The 21,632-nt window shown below is 43.8% G+C and overlaps 1 protein-coding gene across 1 annotated transcript; it reads left to right on the forward strand.

The window, feature by feature from the left end:
• Nucleotides 1–9,988: 9,988 nt before the first annotated feature.
• Nucleotides 9,989–20,286, forward strand: pnpo (pyridoxamine 5'-phosphate oxidase). The gene is made up of 7 exons (XM_043674748.1): nt 9,989–10,258; nt 11,166–11,290; nt 14,565–14,664; nt 14,854–14,907; nt 15,761–15,889; nt 16,537–16,607; nt 20,044–20,286. Exons 1-7 carry the CDS (start codon nt 10,070–10,072, stop codon nt 20,207–20,209), a joined length of 834 nt encoding a protein of 277 aa, XP_043530683.1. The 5' UTR covers nt 9,989–10,069; the 3' UTR covers nt 20,210–20,286.
• Nucleotides 20,287–21,632: the final 1,346 nt, after the last annotated feature.

A 21,632-nucleotide genomic window follows, 5' to 3' on the forward strand; every position in this document is an offset into this window, starting at 1 on the left:
CACAGTTAGGCACAGCCACATAAGGTGAGACTATGGCAGATGAATAAGGCTTGGTCAGGGAGGTACATCTGAACTTGTGCTTTAAATTGATAATGAGAAGGTGCTGGAGGGAATTTCAGACCTGGGCAGCCGAAGGCACCGCTGCAAGTGGCTCAAATCAAAGATGCTCAAGTCGTCAGAATTGAGAAGAATGCAGAGACCTCTCTGCTGATGCTGCCATTCCCTGTGTATTCACCATACATTTAATATTTTAGAATCTCCAAAATGCTGCAGTGCAACAAGTACCCACTGGGGGGGAGCAGCTGGTCAGGGGTCTCAGCAGCCCCACCAGCAGGAATACAATGAAACTGCAGCATTGTCCCCTCAGCCCCTCCTCACTGGGATCCCCAGCTTTGATGGAATAAGTGACTGCAGTGGGCAGGCAGTTTGGTTTCTCCATGGTGGTCTTGTTGCGGGTGAGACGTTTTCCCTGAGCTAACGGTTTCACTAAGAAATACCCCAGGAGCTTCCGAGTCATCAGCTGTGATTTGTCCCTGGGGAGCTGAGAGAGTTTGTTGGTGAGATACACACCTGAGCCAGGGGTCAGTTCACACTTGGGTCTTCCATTTTCCTGGTCAACAAGAAAATCAACTTGCATTTATATTGTGCCTCTTTACAACAACTTATATTTATATCACACCTCACAAAGGAAAACATCTCTTTATGGAAGCTTTACCAAACAAAAAGTGAGACCGAACTATAGATATTTCGAATCAACCTTTTTGGATATATTTGACACTTGCCTTGACCTCTGACCTCTGCTCCCCCTTAAAACAGTGAGATTTTGCCAAATAAACAGCTAATCCCACTCACATGCCCACGTGTCTGTCCTCAACATGCTGCAGTGTTCCAGTGAATCACAGCACAAACTTGGGAAACAACACCTCATCTTCAGACTAGGCACTTTACAATCTTCTGGACTTATTTCTGAGTTGAACACCTTCAGGTTGTGAACCCATTCGCATTCCTTCCCTTTCTTTTAGTTTTGCTTGATCATTCTCTGTCACCATGTCTTCTCTCCCCTTCCCCCACCCCAGTGAGACTGTCTGTTCTTCCCAGTTTGGCAGTTAGACACACCATGTTCTGCCATTCTTACATTCCGATCACTTAATACCCTTTCTCCTCCAGCACTCCACCTTCCCCAGAATATTGCATAAATGCTGCCCCCTCCACATTTCAGGTCAGCTCAGTTGAAGAGTCAAATGTTAGCTTGCTCTCTCTCAATGGATGTTGTCTGACCCACTATGATCTCCAGCACTTCTTGTTTTCAGTATCTACAGTAATTTGCTCTTATATAAACAGATACAAGGCCTAGCTGGCCAAAAGCTCAGGTAATGACGTGAGTTTTCAGTAACTTTTTAAGTGAGAGTGCAGTGGAGAAGCTGAAAGATTTAGGAAGGGAGTTTCAGAGCACAGAGACTCTGCAGCCTCTCTGATGTTTGGGTTAAAATTGCACGTACACGGAGGAGTGCCGAGATCTCAGGGGCTGTTCGGGTAGGTGGAGATTCAATGTTTCGAGCACAAACTCTTAATCAGGAAGAGCTCAAAAAGTTCGACTCTCCTGCTCCTCGGATGCTGCCTGACCTGCTGTGCTTTTCCAGCACCACACTCTTGACTCTGATCTCCAGCATCTGCAGTCCTCACTTTCTCCTTGGTGGATATTGCACTGATAGAGAGAGGGAAGGAAGAATTTGAAAATAAGGATGAGAATTTTAATGTTGTAGTTTTGGGAGTGAGTGTAGATCAGCACTATGACGGTAACAGGTAATGGGCATTTGGGACGAGTTACAATAAGAACAGAAAGTTGATTGAGCAAATGAAGGGGTGGCATTAACAGTGGGTCCTGAACCAAACAAAAAGGATCTGACTGACCATACCTCAACAGCACATGCCCAGACTGGTGAACCATCCAGTAGTTTGTCCTTTATGGAATGGCTCAGAGGTGGAGCTTCCTGACATCTGAGGGGATTGGAAACGCCTTTCTCCACCCTATTCCACAAGGTGGTGACACTGGCATTGTCTGTAAAGTCACAGACACCACAGACTCACTGGGAAACAGAGCGAGGGCTGGAACCAGCAGGCCCGGTCTTGAGCATATAAACAAGACACAGATAAACACCACTAAATACCCCCAAAGGGGACCCAATTAATCATGTTAAATCTAACATTGTTTTCTACCAAAAATGACTCGTTGTAAAAAGATTTACATCCAAGCCGGTTGCATGGAGTTCAGAACCAAATTAGCAATGATCTCACTGGCCTCCTTTTCCTCCTTGCACCCATTTCCAGCACTGGCCCTTACCTGTGTTTCCGTTTGACTCGAGCAGCTCAACAAGATTCTTCAGGAACTTTGCAACAAAACAGACTACAGACGGCAGGTGGAAGACCTGGAAAAATGGTGCACTGACAACAACCGAGCTCTCAATGCTGGCAAAACCAAGGAACTCATTATTGACTTTCGGCGGGATGTTACTCATGCCTCCCCCTACACATTAACATCACAGAGGGGGAATGAGTGGAGAGTGTCAAGCTTCTGGGAGTGGTCATCCACAACAAGCTTTCTTGGACTCTTCACGTGGACGCACTGGTTACAAAGGCCCAACAACATCTCTTCTTCCCTCAGGCAGCTGCGGAAATTTGGCATGATGGCGAATACCCTTGCCAACTTTTATAGGTGCACCATTGAGAGCACTCTGCCTGGATGTATCACTACCTGGTATGGCAACTGTACCATTCAAGATCAGAGACGGTTACAGAGAGTGGTGAACTCGGCCCGGACAATCACAAAGGCCAACCTCCCATCTATAGAATCCATCTAAGAGGCCCACTGTCAAGGAAAGGCCGCCAGCATTCTCAAAGATCCATCTCAGCCTGGTAATGTTTTTCTACAACCCCTTACCATCGGGGAGAAGGTACAGAAGCCTGAACACACGCACCAGCCGGTTTCGTAACAGCTTCTACCCTACTGTTGTTAGAATATTGAATGGACTCACAAACTCTTAACATTGGCCTGTATCTGTGTTTTTGTTTTTGCTGCTGTTTACCTATTATTTATTTATCTTTGCTACTTAACTCTGTGATCTGCCTGTATTGCTCGCAAGACAAAGCTTTTCACTGTGCCTCGGTACACGTGACAATCAATTCAATTCAATTTATGCTATTTCTTGGATGTGTCTGAACAAACAAAAAAAGTTTGCATTTTTCCAGCATCTTTTTCAACCTCAAGCCGTCCTGCGGCGCCTCCGTTAACAGTGAAATACTCCTGAGTCCCAAGTGCACCTGGACGATCTTAGACACCTCCCACCCCCTCCTGGACCTCTCCGACTTCATTTTCAGCAAACTCAAAACAGACATCTACTTCAAACAAACCCACCAACTCCCACAGCTACCTGGACTACATCTCCTCCCATTCCTCCTCCTGTAAAAATACTATCCCTTACTTGCAATTCCTCCGCCTCCACCGTATCTGCTCCCAGGAGGAGCAATTCCACTCCAGGACATCCCAGGTGGCCTCCTACTGCAAGGATGACAATTTCCCCTCCCATGTGATCAACAATGCTCTCCAGCACATCTCCTCCACTTCCTGCACCTCCACACTTGAACCACACCCCTCCAACTGCAACAAGGATAGAACCTCCCCTCGGTTCTCACCTTCCACCCACTAATTCTCATTCCTGATGAAGGGCTTATTCCCGAAACTTCGACTCTCCTGCTCCTCCGATGCTGCCTGACCTGCTGAGCTTTCCAGGACCACACTTTTCGACTCTGATCTCCAGCATCTGCAGTCCTCAGTTTTTCCATCAAGCGAGTCCAAGTCTAGTCTATCGACCTGTCCTTATAACTTAACCCCAGACAAACTAGTGAACCAGTGCTGGACACTGAATGCACTAACTCCAGATACAGTTCAGTGAAACTCTCTGTGCAACTAAATCCACTGAATTAAACCTGCTGACCCATAGCTAAAACCTGCCTTCTATTGGGTTTGTAAATTCAGTGACAAACTCATGCTCCTGTCTTGTCTTTTTACTTGTCGGTACCTTGCTGAGTTCCTGAGCTCTATAATCTGCAGGTGGAAGTGCACTCACTGTCCTGCTGCCAGGGAGGACCAGACACTGGGGCTTTGGAAAAGTCAAATTGCCCACGTGGCCTCTCCTCTCCGGTGCATATCTCCTCCTTCCCCTTCCTCCTGATCCTGCTCTCCCCTACTGCCTCAATGCTGGCGTTTCTCTCTGCCTGTGACCTGCTCGGTGTACACAGGAGCTGACTCTGGCGCAGACAGCAGAGGGTGAGCCATTCAGAGTCAAATCCACCACCTAGCACATCCCAGCAGCTCACCATGATTCTGACACACAGGTCAGGACATGTCAAACACATTGTCCATCCCCATTCGCTCACGGAGCAGGGAGGGGGCTCTTGTTTGTCAATCTACAATTGCTTTGGAAGGGACAGCTGCCAATCACAAACCCAGAGGGAGAACAATCATCACCAAAGCAAATTGCACCTCGAACGGAGTTAAAAATTATGCAACACCAGGTTATAGTCCAACAGATTTAATTGGAAGCACTAGCTTTTGGAACGACGCTCCTTCATCAGGTGGTTGTGAAGGAGCGTCGCTCCAAAAGCTAGTGCTTCCAATTAAACCTGTTGGACTATAACCTGGTGTAGTGTGATTTTTAACTTTGTACACCCCAGTCCAACACCGGCATCTCCAAATCATGACCTCTAACAGAAACACACTGGGGGAGAAGCGAATGTTTGTCCTCTCTAATGCATCACTCTGCTATTAATCAAAATTAAATCCCGGTCTAGCAAGGCTGTATGTCTTGGTAAAGGTTTTAACGGGATCCAATGCCAAAAAATTGCAATTATTAATAGGTATGTTAAAAAAATACAGAATGTGTGCCTGAGAAGGAGATGGGAACAGATTCAACAGTAACTTTCAAAAATGAGCGAATAAACTCCTCAAAGGGAGAAGAATGTATAGAGCAACGTGGAGGGGGGAGAGTGGAATTATTTGTCTGGCTCTTTCACAGGGCCAGCACAGGGAACAATGGGCTGAAAGGTCTGTCTGTCAGCCTCAAATTAATGAAAGCGACAAAAAAACTGCAGTTGCTGGAATCTAAGGTAGACAGGCAGGGGGCTAGAAGAACACAGCAAGCCCGGCAGCATCAGGAGATGGAGAAGTCAACGTTCCAGGTGTAACCCTTCTTCAGGACTGGGGGTGAGGGCAGGGAGAGCTGGGGAAACCAGATTAAGTAATTTGTATTTGTTTCTGGAATTTTAGTCTCCAGACCCCCTGACCAAAGTATCTCCACCTCTTAAAACCAATCTTTTTGACTATGCTTTGTCATAATACAATAGTTCTCCACGTTTCGCTTTGATAAGATTCATATGAGCTGCCAGCTTTGACTCAGTCAAAAGCACTACATAAATGCAGGGTTTTCAGTCCTGTATAAATGAGGAGGAATCTGACTGGGGCACTGTTCAATAACTGCCTTTAGTTGTGTGTGACAAAGATTGGTGGGGGTGGGGGGGTGGGGGGGGGAGCAGGGTGATTGCACTGTCTGTAATGGTAGTAGAGACAGAAACCCTCATCACATTGCAGTGTGTAGCTGTGCCAAGACACACAATGCTAGGATAAGGCTACAACAAGGCGATATGTCAAGGATACGGCTATAACAAGATTATAGGACAAGGCTATATGATAAGGCTATAGGACAAGGCTATAGGACAAGGCAATAACAAGGCGATAAGACAAGGCTATAGGATAAGGCTATAGGACAAGGCTATAGGAAAAGGCTATAGGACAAGGCTATAACAAGGCGATAAGACAAGGCTATAGGACAAGGCTATAGGATAAAGCTATAGGATAAGGCTGTAGGACAAGGACAAGGCTATAGGACATGTGCTGGAAAGTAGGATTAGAGTACAGTAGTTAGGTGGTTGTTTTTGACCAGTGTAACTTGATGGAATGAAAAGCCTTTTTCTGAGCTGTAGACCTCTATGGCTCTACGACTGTATTGCTTCCATACATAAACATGGTTAGAGACAAAAGTTCTCCAATTTCAAATAACCTCCTTTCCCAGCCCCTGCCTCTCCCTTCGAGTCCTCTGACTGACCCTTCCTCCCAGCTACCAAACGGAATCATTCCTCCCATCGACCAACCAGGTCGTACCCTCTACCTGTGTTCACCTACCCCTACCACACCACCCCGCTGACCCCCCCCTCATCTTTGTCTACAACTCCCCCTACATCCACCTCAGTCCTGAAGAAGAGTTATACCTGAAGCGTTGACTTCTCCACCTTCTGACGCTGCCTGGCTTGCTGTGTTTTTTGTGCCTCCTGCTTGTCTTCCACACAAAAACAGCCTAACACTCACCCTTCCCATAGCTTGTCACTTTAATACAGCACCCTGCTCATATGCCTCCTTGTCCATCTTCAGCATGTCGCAATGCTCCAGCAAATGACAGTGTAAACTGGAGGAACAACAGACAGGCAGTTTATAGGTTTCTGGACTTAATATTGAGTGCAGCACCTTCAGATTGTGGACCCACTCCCATTCCTTCCCTTTCTTTTAGCTTTTCCTGTTGCATTTTCTGTCACCACATCTACTCCCCCCTCCACCCTCCAGTCCATGGGACTGTCAGTTCTTTCCAATTTGGCAGTTTTTGGAGCCCCGAACACCAGTGAGAGGAACTTAAATTCAGTGAATAAAACTGTGGAATTGAAAGGTGGTAACGATGACAGTGAAACTCACATTATTTGCACTGATGAGCCACTGTTCACAAATGACCTTTAAGAACAAATGTTCTTCTTATCCAGTCTGGCCAAATGTGTGAGCAAGCCATTCAACTCAAGCCATTTGCAATGGCCAACAAAACAGCAAGACCAGCTTCTGCCCAAGTCCTGTATGAGAATAAAAGAAGCGACTTGCCTGTTTAACTCACACCAATCCCTCTTGCTATGAAAATGGGTCCCAACATTTTCATGGTGAAAGGGATCTAGTGAAAGCATCTTCATAGAGGAAGGAGAAAACTGAGAGGTGGAGGGCTGTAACTTTAAAAGTACAAATTAAATAATTATGGAATCATACAAAACAGATAAAGGCCACTCGGCCCATCACTCCTGTGCTGGCTTTCTGTCAGTGAAATCTAAATTAGCTGAAATCCCCTGCTGTGTCCTCTTTGAACTGCAAATCATAGCGTGGAAGCAGGCCATTCAACCCATCGAGTGCACACTGACCCTCCAACATCCAAATCACCCCCAACCCTATCCCCATAACACTGCATTTACCATGGCTAACCCACCTACTCCTCACATCCCTGGAAACTATGGGCAAATTAGCATGGCCAATCCACCTAATCTGCACATCCAATAAATGATTTGGATATGAGTAAAGGAGGTATGGTAAGGGGAAAGATATAAAAGGGACCCAAGGGCAACATTTTTGTGCAAAGGGTGATGCGTGTATGGAATGAGCTGCCAGAGGAAGTGGTGGAGGCTGGTACAATTACAACATTTAAAAGGCATCTGGATGGGTGTATGAATAGGAAGGGTTTAGAGGGATATAGGCTAAATGCAAGCAAATGGGACTAGATTAATTTAGGATATCTGGTCAGCATGGATGAGTTAGACTGAAGGGTCTGTTTCCATGCTGTACATTTCTATGACTCTATAACTCTATGTTTCCTCATTTTACCTTTGGTCTTGTAGTGATCACCTTTAATCAGAATCCTCTGGTTACTGACCCTTCTGTCTCAGAGATTACTCCCTATTTATTGCAGCAAAAGCTTCCTTATTTTGGACACTTCTAATACATTCAGAACAATCCTTTCTTTCTTAAACTATACAAAGCATGAGGCAAACCACATCTGGAATACCATGAACACTTTTGGGCTCCTTATCTAAGGAAAGATACACTGGCATTAGAGTCAGTCCAGGGAATGTTCACCAGGTTGAACCTAGATGTGGAGGTACTGTCCTATGAGGAGAGACTGAGTAGGTTGGGCCTGTGCTAATTGGAGTTTAGAAGAATGAAAGGTGACCTTATTGAAACATAGAAGTTTCTTAGGGGACCTGACAGGTAGATCTTGAGAGGTGCTTCCATTATAGGAGAGTCTAGGATTAGAGGGAATAATCTCACAATAAGGGGTGACCCATTTAGAAGAGGAGGAATTTCTTCTCTGAGGGCAATGAACGTGTGGAATTATTTTTACCACAGACTGTGTCATTAAGAATATTCAAGTCTGATAGAGATAGAATTTTAATGAGTAAGGAAAATCAAAGACTATGGGGAAAAGACAGGAAAAAGGCAGGAAAGTGCATTTGAGGATTATCAGATCAGCCAAGATCCATTGAATGGTGCAGCAGATTCAATGGGCTGAATGGCCTACTTGCACTTCTTTGTCTTATGGTCTTGTGATGCCAGTTTCTCCTGTCTCTCCATATTAACTAAGGTTGCTCATCTATGGCATAAAGACAGAAAGTGCTGGGAAATCTCAGCAGGTCTGGCAGCATCTATGGAGGGAGAAACTGAGTTACAAAAATGGGCTGGACATTGCCCTCCAGCTGAGACCTAAGCAGTGATAATAACAGGATAGGGAACTTTCAATCTCTTTTACTGTGTGGTTTTAAACAATCTTCCCAACTTGCTCAGACACTTTCAAAGATTTGTATTAATGGGAAAGGTCTGGAGTGAATCACATACATAAATATTTGGTAGTCTGCAGATGAAATTTAATTCTACTCCTCTCTCTGGTTTATTCATCACAGAACTGCTGTCATGCCCCAGTATATTCTGAATTTTAAACTAATTTTTATATTTTAAAAACTGACCACTGAAAGCGGCAAAAAGCTGACAATCTAAGGTTCACCTGACTTTTTTTTGTGGACTGAAATATACCTGTGTCCAGAAAGAACTAAATGAACCATCCAACTGATGATGACTACATACCGTTTCCTAACAGGCATTCACAAAATAATTTCAAATCGAATTGATCATTCAAATACAAAAACCCTGGCTGTCTCAAACTCTTGAAATATGAACATTGTAACATGGGATCAAGCGACTAACCCACATGATTTTGGAAAAGGACATCATGTAGTGACACAGCCATAGTTGGTGTTTACTTTTAAATTTCAGCAAGAAGCTGCTAGCAGGCAAAGTTCTATCAGAAAGGCTCTCGTCTAATTGTCAAGGTAATAAACAAGGACATCTTGAGAATGGACAAGGACTCTCCCCAATCAGTTCCAACTTCAAGTTCATTTAATTCTTGCTGCAGAGTTTGTAGCCTGGAGGAACAACTTGAAGCATATAGTCATCCACACGTCCTGGTCATGCTCACTTCCTCATTACAAGAAACTTCAGTTTACTGCTTTATAAGACCTTAATTTCATCCAAAGCAGGAGCTCATCTAAGAAACTGCAGGTCTTCTAAAAGAGTAATTGATACATTAGTATATTCGAATTGCATTTGATTGGGTGCATCATAGTGAGTGAAGGAGGGAGTGCAGTGAGATATTGCAATTTTTTAAACTTGGAAGCAAGTATATGATAAGAAGTATTTATTTATTTAATTCGTTAATTAAATTGGGTCAATCGCAGAATAAAAAAACACATCCTCTTCACATACAAACACTGGCAGTAAGAAACTACTAATAATTATGATGACGAGCCTGAGGACTATGTTACCTTGTGGAAGACTTTTGTTTGTTTAAACCTCCAGCCCTTTGATTGGCGTTTCTTCGTAAATGTCCGAGAATGTGCATCACCCAAGTGACATAAGCACATTATTTACTTTACTGATGTTCGCCAAAAACACACTTACCTGTGCTCTGACACCCAGCAAGTACAGGCAGCTGTCATTTAAAGTTTCATAAATACGTTGCAAGTAATGATTAACCAAGTCTGAAAGATAATAGAACAGATAACAAGTGTGTCTGGTTCTGGGTGTGTGGGAAACTATTTTATCGAAGAGCATTCATACTGCAGTGTGACACACACACATGCAAATGGTGTCCCTCAGGCTGCGATGTGGCCGCGTGTAATTGACATTCGCAAGATCAGTTTCAACGTTAGTTTGCTCAGACGCTCCACCCCACTTTGGTTCGGTAACAACAGCGTATTCCCACCATCTCCAGTCGGTAACATGTCCACTTCGTCCTCCGACCCTAGCCTTGCGGTGGCCGCCATGAGAAAGAGTTACAAATGCGACCAGGAAGTGAGTAACAAAATGTAACAATCCGATGTAACCAGTTCTGACCCGCGAATGTATCCAGTTTCGGTGAAATGTATCGAGGGGAGGGCGGAGCGTGTTCTGTTCTTTCCCTTAGAGACCTCCACTGCAGTAAAATCAATATTTTCAGCTTTTTATATCATGTTTCACTAAATTAAAACAACATAAAGTGCCTCCCCATGGAAAGCTCGTTCACCTGCAGGTTTTATAACAGTGTAATTCGGGCTCCATTTTCGCTTGTCACTCAGAAACAAATATAGAATTAAAATATTAGCTTAATTTTGCATTAAAGAGATAATGTCTACGATGAAATTAAGAATTGCAGTTTGAGAGAACCAGCGATATCTAGGCCCCGCTGTGTCACCAAAAGACGACATTCAGGGTTGTCTACTATATCCGTCCGTCGGTACGGTAAGCACCACAAAACCCCTGCGTTTATTTAGAAACCCTCCTGCATAATCACCACAACAACGTGCATTTATATAGTGTTTTCCACGTATTACAACATCCATCGCTGTTTGCAGGAGCGTTATGAAACCAAATTTGGCACTGAGCCAACGGAATAATCGGGACAGGTGACCAAAGTGGAGAAAGCAACTTCCAAGTTTAAGTCCAGATCAAGGGGCATAGCCTTCAAATAGGAGCTCGCCTTTTGTTTAATCAACATGTCCAGGGGACAGGTGGGACCTGAAGCCGGGGGATATCAGGAAGCACATCTTCACACAGCTTTATCACTAACATCTGGATAGACTTGAGGAGGGGTTTAGATAAAACCTCAACAAAGCGACCCCGGTGCCCAGGGCTAAATGAACTTTAAAAGTACATCCCTGTATCCAGCTGCTGTTCTGTCATTTCCGTGATATATGTGTTTATGTTTCTCTCGCTCCTTCAGGCTTTTGAAGAGAACCAGCTGGTTTCTCTGGACCCTATGAAGCAGTTTGCCGACTGGTTTGAAGCAGCCACGAAATGCCCATCGATCCAAGAAGCTAATGCCATGTGCCTTGCTACCTGCACCAAGTAACCACCTTTGCTAATCTTCTGGCTGAAATTAAGAGGGCATCTCAAAAAGTTAACTAAAAAGCCTGAATTAGAGCTGGGTTTTCAAATTACATGGGTTTCCCGACCTTACTGAAACTGACTTATGAAAACTGTGTTGCAATATTGATATGAAAGTTCTCTGTTATTTTACTGAATTAGGTTCACACCTTTGATAAAATAAAAGCCAAAGAGCAAGTTTATACCTGCTCAATAATGAGGTGTAATGCTAACAGACACAATTAAGGGTGGAGTGGGAGCAAGTCAAGATGCACTGAGGATGGAAGCATGTTCCTATGCAGTATAGGCTCTGGTATAAGTCAGCTGGGCTGAACAATCTGTTGTTGCGTTTGTTTAATTTATCTTAAACTTGTGTGGAAAACGTGGTGAGACTACACTTAATGAGCACAGTTTTGGTCTCCACATTATGAAAAAGACATAACAACTGAGAAGTTATAAAAAGATTTACAATGACAGGTGGGACTAGATTGGGTTGGGATATCTGGTCGGTGTGGACAGGTTGGACCGAAGGGTCTGTTTCCATGCTGTACATCTCTATGACTCTATGACTGACAGCACTGTGGATGTCCTTACATCCCCAAGGTCTGCAGCGGTTCAAGAAGGCAGCTCACCCCCACCTAGGGTGAGGGTGGGCAACTAGGGACGGGCAATAAACGCTGGGCCCAGCCAGCAAAATGCACATCCCATGGACAAATATTAAAAGTGTAGACCCTAAGACTTCAGGAAAAACCAAGAAGAGGGGTGACTGGATGTTTAAAATTATGAAATAGTTTAGTAAGTGGTGGTATACTGTACTGTCACTGGGACCCAGGTTAATGTTCTGGGGACATGAATCCCTCAATAGCAGGTGGTGAAATTTGAATTCAGTCAATAAAGTTAATCTAATGTATGATGTGGAGGAGCCGGTGTTGGACTGGGGTGGACAAAGTTATAAGTCACACAACACCAGGTTATAGTCCAACAGGTTTATTTGGAAGCACTAGCTTTTGGAGCACTGCTCCTTCATCAGGAGCTTCCACAACCACCTCTGAAGGAGCAGCGCTCTGAACGTTAGTGGTTCCAAATAAACCTGTTGGACTATAACCTGGTGTTGTGTGATTTTTTTTAACTTAGTCTAATGTAATTACCATGAAACCCTAATTGATTATCATAAAAACTCATCTGGTTCCCTAATTCTTTTAGGCAGGAAAATTCTGCCCTGTTCATTCTGGCAGCCGTGTAAATCCAGACGATGAAATGTCCTGTGATTGTAACAAATTGCTACAAAGTTTGATAGGAGGAATGAAACTGGATAGACCACTCAATCTTGACAAAGGCACTGGATACAACAAGGGCACCTGTGAGGTCCCCTTACAAACATCTGGAAGCTTATACCAAAATTGGGAGAGCTGCCCCAGAGGTGAATCAAGCAACAGCCTGACATCGTCATGGTTAGGGAATCATACCTGACAGACAATGTCCCAGACACCACCATCACCAGAGATGGGGTAGCATTATACAGTTGGGAGGGAGATGCCCAAGGAGTACTCAGAATTGATGCTGGACCTTATGAAGTCTCATGACATCAGGGTAAAAATGGGCAAGGAAACCTCTTGCTCATTACCACTGTTTGCTTACTCTCTGCTGCTAAATCGATACTGTCCCACAAAGTCCAGAACAAACTGTTACCCTTGCCGAGATGTTCCAATTTATGTTAGAACACTGGCATCACCTAACAACGTAGACAATTTCTTTCTTCAAAGTATGTCTTGCTTACAAAGAGCAGGACAATCTGACCTGTCCAATTACCACCCCATCAATCTACTCTCAGTCATCAGCAAAGTGATGGAAAAGATCATTAGCAATGCTATGAAGAGCTGAAAATGTGTTGCTGGAAAAGCGCAGCAGGTCAGGCAGAATCCAAGGAGCAGGAGAATCGACGTTTCGGGCATGAGCCCTTCAGGCTCGTGCCCGAAACGTCGATTCTCCTGCTCCTTGGATGCTGCCTGACCTGCTGCACTTTTCCAGCAACACATTTTCAGCTCCGATCTCCACCATCTGCAGTCCTCACTTTCTTCCAATGCTATGAAGAGGCAATTACTCAAAAATAGCCAGTTCAGTGATGCTCAATTTGAGTTTGGCCAGGCCCATTCAGTTCCTGAGCTCATTGCAGGGATGCTCCAAACTTGGGCCTGACAGCTGAGCTACAGAGCGTAGGGGAGCATGATTCCCCTTGATATTTAGGCTACATTTGACCAAAACTGGAGTTAATGGGGATCAGGACACTTCATGAATGAAGAAGAATGTAAAGATTTTTCCACTTGTTGGAGAGACCACATAGGAAACATAAAAATAAGATAGTGATGAATAAATCCAATCAGGAATTCAGGAGTAACCCACTGGTGAGAATGTGCAGCATGATCCCACAGGGAGTACTGAAGAATCAATGTGTTGTACCGGGAAGCTGAATAATTACATAAGTTTGAAAGGAACAGAAGGCTATTCTGATGGAGTGAGCTGACGTAAACAGTGAGGGAGGAGGTTGACATGCAACAGGATCACCAGCATAGACTCTGAACTGAATGGCTTTTCTGTGCTGTTTATTTGATGTAATCATATATTCCTGCGTGTGCTCAATTATTTGTTTAATTCTTCTGCTGATCATATTCCCTCTAGTCCTCACAATGTTCACTCCATGGGTTGGTGCCTGCTACCCTCTGAGACCACACTTCAGAAATTATAGGCCTATCCATTCACAATGTGTATCACAGGCATGCTTTAATCTCACCTCATCTCCACTGACATGCAGTATCTACTAGTGATTGTGGCTGTGTATGAGAATTCCTGCAAATTATCTACCTCCCTTGTCCAGATTTGTTCCCACAAACCTGATGGAGATCTGATAAATCGGCTCAAGTGGAATTGAGCCCCACTGTCCAGCTCAATCAAATATCCTGCTGTCACATGATATGGACATGGGAAATGGCCCCTTTTTCCTATACCAGAGGACAGCTGCTGGCAGGGATCACAGCTTGAAGGAAATGGGAAGAAAGTTAGTGGGAGAGGATTGGGAATGTTGGGGAGAAGAAGAATGGCTGTCTTTGTCTTATAATTACTGGAATTGTTTTCTAACCGGACCGGATCAGAGAGGAGGAATTTGTGTGTTTGTACGTGGGGTGATAGCATTCACAAATAACTTGGTGGGATTTGAAAGCAGGATCAGTTAGCTCAAATTCCATTTCTGTACTTTCTGTAGGGATGGAAAGCCCTCTGCTCGAATGTTGCTTTTGAAAGGGTTTGGACCAGAGGGATTTAAATTCTACACAAACCATGAGAGCAGAAAAGGGAGAGAGCTCGTAAGTAACTGCTTAACAGGTCACTTTTGTACCAATTACAAATGCCAACCTTCATTATCAACTCATTACCACCTCTCCCCTTCTTATAATATCCTCACAGAAATACTGTGTTAAACATTCTGATTGTCAGTCTCCTGGTTGTGAGTCAAGGGCAGGACTGAACAACATGTTGATATATCTATTTTCTAGGAATCCAATCCAAATGCGGCAATAGTATTTTACTGGGAAGCCCTGAATAGGCAAGTACGTCTTCAATTTACATATTTGTTATTTTTTAAAAGCATTCTTTACTTTTTCTCCCATTTCCACCTCCAGTGAAAGCTTGTTGACCTGAACAGTTAACTATGTTTTGCTCTCTACGGTCTAGCTGAACATTTCCAGCATTTTCTTTTTTTATGTACCTGTGACCTTGGATTTATTTAATGGATTTCAGGATGTCTCCAAATGCCTTTCAGCTCATATAGCACTTTACTGCATGGTTACTGTCATTAAGTGGAAAATCTGATGGGATACTGTCTCGGTGAGGGATAGATATTGACCAGGATACTGGCAAACATTCCCTATTCCTTTTTGGAAAGTATTAAATCATCTTTTGCAGGAACCTGATAGAGCAAGCAGTTCAACATTTCATGTGAAAGACAAACCCTCTGACAGTGCAGCACTCCCTCAGCACTGCACTGCAGCTCAGTGTCAGTGGCAAGAGATGGACTTGAACCTATGACTTTCTGATTCAAAGCAAGAATGCCTCCCAGTGCTGACTATTGGTATGCATTACCACACAGTTAGGAGGAGAGGGAGAAAAATCAGCTAAGAGTTGTGGCCCTTATCACTAATTAAATAAAGCAGAAAATGCAGCATCTGTAGATTAGTTCTGGTGAAAGGTTACAAACATGAAACGTGAACTGTGTTTCTCTCGTATTGATACTGCCTGATCTGCCAAGTATTTACAACAATGTCTTTGCTATTACTAATTCAGTATAGCATTCTCTACCAAATCCATTGATCGATTTGCTGCCTCTATTCTGCTTCTGTCCCACTTGCTACGAGATGAATAAGAACACAGGTCCTGACCCTCACCAACATTCACTCTCCTCAGGTACGCATCGAAGGTCATGTGACCAAGTTGCCAGTCGCAGATTCGGAGGAGTACTTCCATTCTCGGCCCAAGAGTAGCCAGATCGGTGCTGTGGTTAGCCGGCAGAGCACAGTGATCCCTGACAGAGAGGTGTGTGTGTGTGTTTGTGTGTATACGAAGCCATATGGGTCTCATTTATGGGCTTGTAGCAGAAGGAAAGACAAAAGCAGATCACACACTGGTAATTGGTAATCCATACATTATCTGTTCCATCATGAAGTCTAGCCACAGACTTAATTTCCTGGTTTGAGGTTCTGATGCGCAAAAGGAGTAAAACAAAAACCCAATGTAGGAGCAAACTTCTAGACTTGAAACATTACCTTGCTCTTTCTTCATAGATGCTGCCTGACCCACTGTGATTTCCAGCATTTTTTGTTTTCAGTACAAAAACCCAGAATACTCAGTCACCCTCACACCTGTTGGCCCTATCTTGAATATACTCAGAACGCTCTATAGAAGAGCATTCAAAACACTCGCAATTCTTTGAGTTCCGAAACTTCTCTTCATCTCAGTGTCAAATGGCTGTCCCCTTACTCTGAGACACCTGAGGCAAGAGAACCACTCTCTCATCATCAATCCTTTTTTAATTTTACCTATTGCAATGAGATCATCTTCATTCTTCTGACCTGCAATTTCAGAAATCGATCTTCACGAGTAGTTATTGGATCTGAACGCAGTCCTTGAAAATGTTATAATTCCTCCAGTGTGACATTTGTTTCATTCTCTCCTCTTGCCAGTTTCTGAGGAAGAAGAATGCACAGCTGGAGGAACTCTACAAAGACAGGGAGGTGCCAGTGCCTGAGTACTGGTGAGTGATGTGTAAAACCACAGGGTTGGGAGCTTGCTTAGAAAGTTGAGAAATGGACTTTTCTGGTCAGAGTCTTATTCCATTTACACATCAAGTCCAACACCCTGATTATTCACTCTGCATGTACACGCCCTGTTCTCACCCATTTATCCCTTTACTTACATACAGCTATCACCTGTTTCCCAGCTTCATTTGGTCTCAGACAACTCTGCTAGACTCTACTACATAATTACATGTGATGGCTACATGTGACTGAGCAGAACCCTCACTTCTGCGGATATGATTCATGTAGTGATCATAAAACTGAATTAGTTAATCCCAGGGATTATTTTATTCTTTCATGGGATGTGGGCATCGTCAACAAGGTAGCATTTTGGTATTCACCCCTAATTACCCTTGAGCTGAGTGTCTTGCTGGGCCATTTTAGAGGACAGTTAAGGGTCAACCACATCACTGTGGGACTGGAGTTACATGTGGGTCAGACCAGGTGAAGATGGCAGATTTCTTTCCCTAAAGGATGTTAGTGAACTAGATGAATTTTTACAAAAAAAACATTGTGACATTCGCATTATAACTGAGACTAGTTTTCAGAACAATGAATTGAGGTTGTAAGTTTGCTCACTGAGTTTGTAGATTTGTTCTCAGATGTTCCATCACCGTGCTCGGTAACATCATCAGTGAGCCTCCGGTGAAGTACTGGTGTTCTGTCCTGCTTTCTATTTATGTGTCTTGGTCTCTTAAGGTGGATGATTTCTGGTTCTTTTCCTCAGAGATTGGTAAATGGGGTCCAAATCAATGTGTTTGTTGATGGAGTTCCAGTCTGAATGCCAGGCCTCTAGGAATTCCTGTGCTTGTCTCTGTTTAGCTTGTCCCAGGATGGCTGTGTTGCCCCAGTCGAAGTGGTGTCCTTCTTCATCTATATGTAAGGATACTAATGATAGTGGGTCATGTCTTTTGGTGGCTGGTTGGTGTTTGTGTATCCTGGTGGCTAGTTTTCTGTCTATCTGTCTGACTGATGTAGTGTTTGTTACAGTCCTTGCAGGATATTTTGTAAATGACATTTGTTTTGCTGGTTGTTCTGTACAGGGTCCTTTAGCTTCATCAGTAGCTGTTTCAGTGTGTTGGTCGGTTTATGTGCTACCATGTTGCCAAGGGGTTGGAGTAGTCTGGTCGTCATTTCAGAGATGTCTTTGATGTATGGTAATGTGGCTAGAGTCTCTGGGTGTGTTGTGCCTGCTTGTTTGGGTGTGTTGTGGCCCTTTTAAATAATGTCCTGATGCAGCTCCATTTGTGGGTACTGGGATGATTGCTCCTGTAGTTGAGTATCTGGTCTGTGTGTTGGTCTGATGTCCTCCATTAACTGTTCGCTCCACTGTGACATCTAGGAAAGGGGGGTCTATTGTTGTTCTTTTCCTCTTTGATAACATTTATGCCAGAAAGGACGTTGTTGATGATATTGTAGGTTTCCTCTAATTTGCTCTGTTCTGTGATGACAAAGATGTCATCCGCGTAGCGGACCCAAAGTTTGGGTTGGATCGTGGGGAGGGCTGTTTGTTTGAGTCTCTGCATTACTGTTTCTGCTAAGCGTGCTGATCCCATGGGTGTCCCGTTGATTTGTTTGTAGATCTTGTTGTCAAAGGTGAAGTGGTTAGTGAGGCACAGATCTACAAGCTTGAGGATGCTGTCCTTGCTGATGGAGTTGGTGCTGTCTGGTGTTTGTGTCCTTAGTTCATCCAGCAGTGAGGCCAGTGTTTCTTTGGTCAGGCTAATGTTAATTATGTGAATAGGGCCGTTACATCGAAGGAGAACACGACTTCATCCTCTTCTATCTTGATGTCTTTGATGTTCAGGAAGTTTTGGATGGAGTGGATAGAGTGTCATGAGTCTTCTACTGGGTATTTCAGTTTACGATGAAGTTCCTTTGCTCATCTGTATGTCGGTATGCCAGACAGACGATGGGTCTGTGGGGCGGGTCCTGGTTTGTGTACCTTAGGTAATCCGTAGAACCGGGGTGTGTTGGATCCATCAGGTTTCAATTTTTTGGAGATCTATCTTGTTAATTTGGCCTGATTTATGGAGTTTCTTCAGTGATGCAGTGAGATGGTTTTCTAGCGGTGGAGTTGGGTCCATCGCCACCTGTTGGTAGGTGTTGGTATCTGTGAGAAGAGAGATTGCCTTTTAAATGTACTATGTTCTGTTTAGGATGACGGTCATGTGCCCTTTTTCAGCCAGTAGGAATTCAATATTTCTGTCTTTTTTGAGTCCTTCCAGAGCTTTCTTTTCCAGTGTGTTGAGGGTGTTCCTTTCTTTCTTTCTGCTTAGTGTTGGTGCTACTGTCTGTCTGTTGGCCAGCTGGATTTATTCCTTGAGTCCATTGTCTTTAAGGGTTGGTTCTAGTGCTGCTAAGATGTCCTTTTTGCCCACGTCCCTGTAGTTGAAATTCATCACTTGTACTAGGACGGCTTTTTCCATGTCTGAGAGTGGTCAGTCCAACAGGTTCTTTATCCAAATCTCTGAATTGTCTGTGTTGTTCTTTTTTGTGCACGGGAATTCCTGGAGGCCTGGCATTCAAACTGGGACTCCTTCAATAAACGCATCAATTTGGACCCCATTTACCAACCTCTGAGGAAAAGAACTGGTAGTGACATCACCCACCGTAACACACCAAATCACACAAATAGAAAGTGAGACAGTACACTAGCGCTTCACCGGAGGCTCACTGATGATGTTACTGAGGATGGTGACAAAACATCTGAGAACAAACCTACCAGCTCAGTGAGCAAACTTACATCCAGAACCTCAACCTGAGCTACAAATCTTTGCCAAAATCGCAAGCTATGAATTGAACTTAAATCCTCACAGCGTTCAACCCGTGTGCCCTGAGGGCCTTGGAATAATTAGTTCAGTAACATCGTCACCACGCCATCATCTCCCATTGTAATGTGAGTTTAAAACTGAATCAGTAATCCTAAAAAAAATCCTAAAAAATATTGCCTGTCAGCTTGTAGCAAAAACCCAACTGTTTCACTTCAGGGAATGAGTTCTGCAATCCTTCACCTACATGTTAGAGAGGTGGGGAGGGTCAAGACTCTAGTTCTGGGTTCTACCAGTCACTCAGTACCTTTTTGCAGTTTGCATTAATATCAGAGTTACTATTTAATTTAAAAAGGAATTTAAGAGTAACTTATTTCTGAAGAGTGGTTAGAATGTAAAACTAGTGGTTACATGAAGAGAATAGTGTAGAAGGATGTAAGGGGAAGCTAGACATGTACATGAAGGAGAAAGGGATAGAGGGATACGGTGACCAAGTAAGGTGAAGAAGAGCATGGGAGGAGGTCAGTGTGGAGGTTAAGCAGCCGCATAGACTAGATGGGCCAACTGGACAGTTTCTGTGCTGAACTGTCCTTGTAATTCTATCTGTGCTATTGTTTTGAAGGGGAGGATATCTTCTGGAGCCCGACACCATTGAGTTCTGGCAAGGCCAGACCAACCGTCTACATGACCGAATCCAATTCCAGCGATTAAAAGGAGGGAACATTGCAGATGCTGCCATGACTCACAAGGCTGAAGGAGATTGGGTGTATAAAAGACTGTCACCCTGACAACTGCCAAGATGTTTGGAATTCAGTCTTCAAACCATTCCTCATCCAACCAGAGAATAATAATAATTTCTTTTAAATTAATTGAGTCCTGACACATTTCACATCAGATTGTTATTTTAAATCAAAGGTTACACAATTAGGATTATTGTCGTCCCGTTTCCCCCTCAGTTGAAGCAAAATGCTCAGAGACACAGAATAGTTTTACCTCTTCATCTTTATTCAGTGCCCTGGAGGGAGAGAGAACGATTGCCCAACGTGCACAGACATATGAGTTCACAGTCTTCTCTGGAACAGCAGTATGTCAATGAGCTACATAGCCATTTTACAGGGAGGAGCATCCAGATAAGGCAACATACATATTGATTGGGTGACCATTACAATCAGCGAGTGTCAATAGTAAAGATTAAGCCATTTGCTGTTACACAATGAATAACTGGCTTCACATAATGAATACTTTTCACCTTGCATACTGAATGCTACATCATCATGTTAAATAGCTTTATGTAATGGCTGCTTTTCCACCTTGTTAACCCGTTACCCTTGCCTCCAGCACCCCATTGTTAACTGTAACATTTTATCTGATCTGAATCATGCTCAGCTGAACCTCTTGATTCACAAAACTCAGAACTTAACTCTTTCTTTGCCTGTGTATACTCTACACACATTCTCATTATCTCCAAACCTTCCCAAGAGTTGAAACCAAAAGAGAAAATGCTAGAAAATCTCAGCAGGTCTGGCAGCATCTCTAAGGAGAGAAAAGAGCTGACATTTCGAGTCTAACTGACTCTTTTCCAGCATTTTCTCTTTTGGTTTCAGTTTCCAGCATCCGCAGTAATTTGCTTTTTTCCCAAGTGTTGAACTTGACTTCTAATCTTCGCAGTTGGATCAAGGGCCAGTTACTCCTCACCCTGACATGCTGCCCCTTGGACAGTAGAGTGCCACAAGGATCGGTGATGGGCCCACTACTTTTTATTATTTATACAAATGATTTGGATGGGAGCATAAGAGGTATAGTTAGTAAATTTGCAGATGACACCAAAATTAGATTTTTTTTAGATTAGATTACATTACAGTGTGGAAACAGGCCCTTCGGCCCAACAAGTCCACACCGACCCGCCGAAGCGAAACCCACCCATACCCCTACATTTACCCCTTACCTAACACTACGGGCAATTTAGCATGGCCATTCACCTGGCCCTGCATATCTTTGGACTGTGGGAGGAAACCGGAGAACCCGGAGGAAACCCACGCAGACACGGGGAGAACGTGCAAACTCCACACAGTTAGTCGCCTGAGGCGGGAAGTGAACCCAGGTCTCAGGCGCTGTAAGGCAGCAGTGCTAACCACTGTGCCACCGTGCCGCCCACAAATTATATGTGTAGTGGACAGCGAAGAAGGTTACCTCAGATTACAATGGGATCTT

Source organism: Chiloscyllium plagiosum, chromosome 33 (genome assembly GCF_004010195.1).
Source record: "Chiloscyllium plagiosum isolate BGI_BamShark_2017 chromosome 33, ASM401019v2, whole genome shotgun sequence".
NCBI lineage: Eukaryota > Metazoa > Chordata > Chondrichthyes > Orectolobiformes > Hemiscylliidae > Chiloscyllium > Chiloscyllium plagiosum.

Bases quoted from the DNA above. Each gene is read 5' to 3' on its own strand.
- pnpo (XM_043674748.1), top strand. From the start codon at position 10,070: ATGTGGCCGCGTGTAATTGACATTCGCAAGATCAGTTTCAACGTTAGT. The intron at 14,665-14,853 runs GTAAGTAACTGC...TCTATTTTCTAG, and splicing joins GCAGAAAAGGGAGAGAGCTC to GAATCCAATCCAAATGCGGC. The intron at 16,608-20,043 runs GTGAGTGATGTG...ATTGTTTTGAAG, and splicing joins GTGCCAGTGCCTGAGTACTG to GGGAGGATATCTTCTGGAGC.